The 5,741-nt window shown below is 34.6% G+C and overlaps 1 protein-coding gene across 5 annotated transcripts; it reads right to left on the bottom strand.

The window, feature by feature from the left end:
- Positions 1 to 549: 549 nt before the first annotated feature.
- LOC11431340 (common plant regulatory factor 1) lies at positions 550 to 5,350 on the bottom strand. 5 transcript variants are annotated; one of them, XM_024770677.2, is made up of 13 exons: positions 5,201 to 5,350; positions 4,030 to 4,101; positions 3,884 to 3,937; positions 3,493 to 3,588; positions 3,293 to 3,373; positions 2,974 to 3,015; positions 2,723 to 2,883; positions 2,537 to 2,585; positions 2,347 to 2,395; positions 1,749 to 1,987; positions 1,520 to 1,597; positions 1,232 to 1,357; positions 550 to 1,143 (listed from the first exon to the last, which is right to left on the bottom strand). In XM_024770677.2, the coding sequence occupies exons 2-13, from the start codon at positions 4,090 to 4,092 to the stop codon at positions 901 to 903; spliced, it is 1,281 nt and encodes a 426-aa protein (XP_024626445.1). In that variant the 5' UTR covers positions 4,093 to 4,101; positions 5,201 to 5,350; the 3' UTR covers positions 550 to 900. The 5 variants fall into 5 exon arrangements, with proteins under 5 accessions (XP_024626445.1, XP_039683566.1, XP_024626447.1 ...); XM_039827632.1 differs by lacking the exon at positions 5,201 to 5,350 and adding an exon at positions 4,716 to 5,085; XM_024770679.2 differs by lacking the exon at positions 5,201 to 5,350 and adding an exon at positions 4,617 to 4,689.
- Positions 5,351 to 5,741: the final 391 nt, after the last annotated feature.

The following is a 5,741-nucleotide window of genomic DNA, read 5'->3' as shown; positions in this document are numbered from 1 at the left end:
TCAGAGGTAATTACGCTAGTACTGGAAAAGTGGGGAAGAGTGTGACGGAAACGGTATAAGCTATGTATTTATGGAGTTAAATGTGTATACGTGGGACTTACTTTTTACCGGTAACAATAACGATGAAGTTGGCCAGAGAGAGAGGTAATTGTATCCACAATAGAATATTCTATTGAGCATCAATTAATAGATTTATTTTGTGAGCTAAAAATAATTTGAAAAAGAATACAGTTTTAATTTCAAATATTCGTTTTTAACAAAAAATGTTTGTCTTCAAAATGTAATTCAACTTGAGCTGAAATTCATGTGTAATTTGTACCTTCAAATTTAGTCTCAAGTTCAATGCTAATCTTATGTTCAACTTTTAAACCAAAATTAATTCAATAAAATAAATTGTTTAAATTCAAATCATTTAGTGTCGTGTGTGTGTGTGTGTTTTTTTTTTTTTTTTTTTTTTGTCTCCCTTGCCATCACAAAACATTACTACTCCCTCCGGTGTCAAATATAAGACCAAAGTCAAATGTATACCAGAAAGCCAAACAAGGAAAATTACATACCAAAGAATGAACAAGCCGGAAAAACTTTATCAGATACCATTATAAGGTGCACACCAATCATTAATACACACACCATAATATATTATGCGACAGTTTCAACATCCCTCTCTAAACTAAAATATCTAATTTTCTTGATTATACAAACTTTAGTAGTCATCCATATTTGTCAAATCTAAATAGAATATAGTTCTCTTTCCTAAGTAACTGATGATGAACAATGAATTAGTTCTGGTTTTGATGGATTTAGATACTAAAATTCAGCTGATCCATCCCCTCAGAAAAACTGTTAGCAGTAGTTTTGGGTTTGTAATATGCCAAAACTACATGATCATGGTTTTTTGTATCAACCAGCAGCCACAGCATCAGCTCTAGGACTTGCATCCAATAGTTGGTGCAACTTCGCACCAGAATTTGGTTTGTTGTCACAATAACCATTCTCATCCTCCACAGTTCTATCATTAGAACCCGAATTGTTATTAACTCTTGATAATAAGTTTTCTGTACTTACAGGTGTGGTCCTCTGGCTGTCAATGTTGGTCAAAATTATCTCTTTCGGTTGTCCCAGTTTAGCAATTTTAAATTTTTCCTGAATCGAAAAAAATGAAGTGTACTCAGCACCACAGAATAACACAATGACATGTATGCATACAGATGAAAGATTATGTGAACGGTACCTTTAATGCAGCATTTTCCATCCTCAGTCTTTCAGAATTCTCAGCAAGTCGGTTTATTTCTGATCTAAGTGACGCACTCTCAGCATTCAAGGATTCAACTTTTCGTGCCAGTTCTTCAGCCTCAGCCTGTAGGGAGGGAATAAGCATGTTAGTCACAAGCCTATACTGAGTATAATCTTTACGATGTGTGTGACAAGGGAAGGACCTGATTAATATATGATTTTGACTGAACTAAAGAAGCAATACAATGCTTACAGTAACTAGAAGAAACCAACATTTATATCATACCTGCTTCCTTAGTCTGGACCTTCTAGCAGATTCTCGATTTGATTGTTTCCTCCTCTCACGCTTCAGTTCACGCTCATTCTACAAATCCAAACATACCAAAAGGAATTATTTTAAAATCATTAAAAGGATGAGGATACAGCATAATTATCACATTGTGTTTCGCATGTGTCTCAAATGAAATGTATTATAGAGTATTTAAACTGTTATGATGAATTATATGTTACCGTACCTGTATCCAAGCCTCGGGAGGCAATACAGCAGAAGGTTGTGGGGTACTTGTGGGATTTGTTTTAGAATGAACACTAGAAGAATTTCTCAGCTCCAGTGCGGTGGTCATCGCTGAAGAAGCTACAGGTCCAACTAGTTGACCTGTGACACCAGCAGGGGCTACTGCCATCATCTTATCAGAAGCTGCAATTTCTTTGGAAATTTGACTACCTTGTGTATTTGTTTTCCCTTCTCCATCTGCTTAAACAGTAGAGAAAACGTATCCATCAACACTCATTATTTCAATACCATATTTTGGGTGTATGACATTTAATTATAATTTCTAGCATAAGACACCAACATCGATATGGTATGAAGTTGGAAATAAGGGTAAAAAAACCACTCTTTAGAGTCTAAAACGTGTCTGAATCTGATTGCGAAGTTAAAAACTTGAGCAATATACCCCTTACTGAGCAACAATGATATAATATCATTCAACTTATCAAGACCCTACTCAATAAACTGGTTGACATCATGATGATAACACAAGTATAATTGTGATCCCATGACAACTCTATTGTTCATCAAGATGTGACACTTGGTGAAGAACAGAGTCATACCAGTGGTTGGTGTTCCCTCACGGCTTCTTTTCCTTCTTGTTTGATTAGCCTGATCATAAGACGGGCAAATATCTTAATTTATGGTTAAATTTTATAAAATCATTTTAAACAAAAATAGACTATAGGTGAAACAATTGCATATGGTCAACAAAGTGTAAGAAAAAGAAGTGAATCACAACTAAGTACTCACCCCTGAAGTGTTTCCGTCACTTCCATCACTCGAACCCTCAGTATTCACACTGTTCATATCATCATAAAGTTACTTGGTTATCCACAATAACAAACAAATGGACCAATCTTATCAACAGAGAGAAAGATAAATAGGATGTATGTATGCTCTTGGAAAACTTCATGTATAAATAGAACATCAACGAACCTCTGTGATTGCCTGCTTTCAGCTCCAGGCTCAGCACTCTCAGCATGGCCATTGCCTATTGACATTGCAAGTCCATCAAACCCTTTCAATTTCTTCATCAGACCCTGATCAGTATTTCCAGATGATTTGGGAGGTGTCTCTATGCTTAAAGGAGTTCCAGTCTGCATAGTTGTACCAATTCCAACTGATCATAACTTGATAGCAATTGAAGACTGAAGTATGAACTGATCAGAGAGAAAATTATGACTTACAGCAGGTGAAGATGAAATTCCTTGACTATGTGGATGTGGACCCTATATTTTACAAAACGGAATTTATAAGATCGTGGAGAAAATTCCGAAAAATAAAGCATTCGTAATAAATGAAGAAAAATTAATTGCAAGTATAATGCATTAAGGTAATCATAGTGTGGAAAGGTTATTGATAGCAGAGGAGATGCAACCTTTGTCAGTATTGATCAATTTTAGTAAAATATGAACCAAACCATGGTCCAGACAATTAACATAAGTTTCAGTAGCAAAAATTAAAATTAAAAACTAAAAAAAATCAAAGGTAAGAATGTAGGCTTACAATAGGAACTGCAGGGTGAGTATAAACCCCTCCATGTGGATACATTGCTGCATAAGGATGTCCATAAGGTGGCATCATAGGCTGCAAGAAATAATAAGTTGACAAGTTGCTTATTCATGCCATCTAGGGTATACACCAAGACATAAAACAAACAAAGAATGTTTATATAACAGAACAATTGATGCCTATGTTATTATTACCTGTGGTGGCCCCCACATATATGGGTGAGGAGTGTGACCAGAAGCCACAGGTGAGTTGTAGTAAGGTGGCATGGCAACTCTTGGTCCATAATATGCCTGAAGATATAGCAGACAATTTAGATCATCATTATCAGTTTTCTAATCGCCATTTATGTTTGTAAAATTCATAAAGTGAACCATTGTCATGTGGATAAAAAATTCAGTCTCATACCACAAAGTAAATTTTTTTCTTAAATGAGAAAACAACACAGGGGCAAAGCAAAATATTACCCAACTAGGTGCCAAAATCAGTACTTGGCAATTCAAGGAATAATTTCAATTTGATATTAATTAGAGGTAAACATCGATCGCAACCGGAGATAAACAACTCAAAAGGAAAAAGGTAAGTAACCTGCATGGCTGCCCAATCAGGATAGACATGAACATTCGTCTGGTTGGTCTGATCCTATTAAAAGATGAGTACATAAATACATCAAAATTCAAGTTTTTTACAAATGCAACCGCACGACGTAGAAACAGTAGACTAGTAGAGCTCACCACTGTTACAGGTGAAGAAGGTTTTTCAGTCTTGGTAGATTTCTCTTCATCGCTATTTCCCATTGCAAACACCTAATGGAAAAACTTGGTCAAAATCTGTAGAAGGAATCGCAAATTCACGATTCCAACAACTATGAATGCAACATGCTAGAAAACTTATATATAAGTTGGATATCTGGTTCACTATGTATTGAAATTGAACTACTTATCGGTATGCATATTTAATTTGAAATTGAACCACAAAAAAAAAAAAAAAATATATATATATATTTTGCAAAGTAACCTCCTGGTTGACTTCTTATGCTAGCATCATAGATTCATACAAATATAAATATTAATTAGAATTTCCTTGATGAAAAATTGCATGAGTCATCTTTTTATTTTCTATTTGAAGCATAACTTTTAGAAGATAGTATTCAACAAGTTTCTAGGTGAATTATCTAAGATTCACAAATTCACAGTGGAGTAGACAAAGTAAACTTAAGATTTACATGTCAGAGAAACTAACTAATGAGAAGGCTAACACTTGAAAAGTTTATATGATTTCCTTGATTCATTCACAGAAGAAAGTGTGATTTCACAAATACCTTTCATCAAAGTTTAATATTGTTGGTAAGCTAAAGATAATTCCATTCAATAAAAAACATGGAAAAATAACGAAAAGATAGAGCGAGTCAAAGACAAACTAGTGGAGGGTCAATTCAGTCTTTTCGCACAACCACAAGCCGGATAGAAAGAGAGAGACATCGACAACGGGGCACACCAAATCAAATCTACCCCCAACAAAGCATTGCGTAGATTTAAATGACAAAAATACCCTCCCATACCAAACATTTTTTCACTTTCACATGGGGTCAAGTCAAGGAATGGTGATAAGAATTATGAAAAAAGTGATGAAACTCATGAATTATAACCCTGATCCAGTTTCAACTAATTTCTACAAAATCAACAACACAAAAACCATAATTAGATGCAAATTAAGATCCAAAACACCTCAATTCAAACCGTTTTGCTTGTTTAACTAAAACAAAAACATCTAAACTGAACAAGACAATAGAATTGTTCTTTGAAACTTTAAAGTAACACATCATTCAATGTTTCCTCAGACACAAAACATTAAAAACATCGAAATTAAATCATTTAACTGAATAAGTAACAGAATTCTACTTACCTAACAGAATTTAAAACAAACAAGATTGAATTTTGGAGAAGGAATTAAGGTTAAGTAGTAGAATTCAGCATTTTCTCTCTCTAGAAAAAAAATGAGGGAAAGAGAAAGAGTTTTTTTTCTCTCTCTCTCTCTATATCTAACTAAGCTTTGAAACAGAGAAAGGTGAAGAAGAAAGGAGCGCGAGGGGGTGTCCACGTCATTATACACGTGTCGTATGTCGGGATAACCGTATACATACGGCGTATATACTGTGTATGGTGTGGTGGTTGTTGAGCTGGCGATAATATTCCAACGTCACTATAGCCGTACACGTGTTTCACAAAGAATTGATCTACGCGTCTTCTGTTAGGGGGTCCAGCCTAGCAACATGTCCATGTGACCTTTCAGATTCACATTAACTTAATTAAATTAATTAATTATCTGGCAAGATTCAATAATAAATAAATAGGATTGGTTTATTGGATTATTTTAATTCAAATCAAAACTAAATTGAATTGAATTGGTCCTTTGGAATCCACAATGGACATTTGTAACAGGTGTA

Source organism: Medicago truncatula, chromosome 7, assembly GCF_003473485.1.
Source record: "Medicago truncatula cultivar Jemalong A17 chromosome 7, MtrunA17r5.0-ANR, whole genome shotgun sequence".
In the NCBI taxonomy this organism is placed as follows: domain Eukaryota; kingdom Viridiplantae; phylum Streptophyta; class Magnoliopsida; order Fabales; family Fabaceae; genus Medicago; species Medicago truncatula.
This window is presented reverse-complemented; position numbering and strand designations above follow the sequence as displayed.

Coding starts and splice junctions, on each gene's coding strand:
- LOC11431340 (XM_024770677.2), bottom strand. CDS start 4,092: ATGGGAAATAGCGATGAAGAGAAATCTACCAAGACTGAAAAACCTTCT. Junction 2,884..2,973: donor GAATTTCATCTTCACCTGCT/GTAAGTCATAAT, acceptor ACAACTATGCAG/ACTGGAACTCCTTTAAGCAT. Junction 1,988..2,346: donor TGAGGGAACACCAACCACTG/GTATGACTCTGT, acceptor CTACTGTTTAAG/CAGATGGAGAAGGGAAAACA.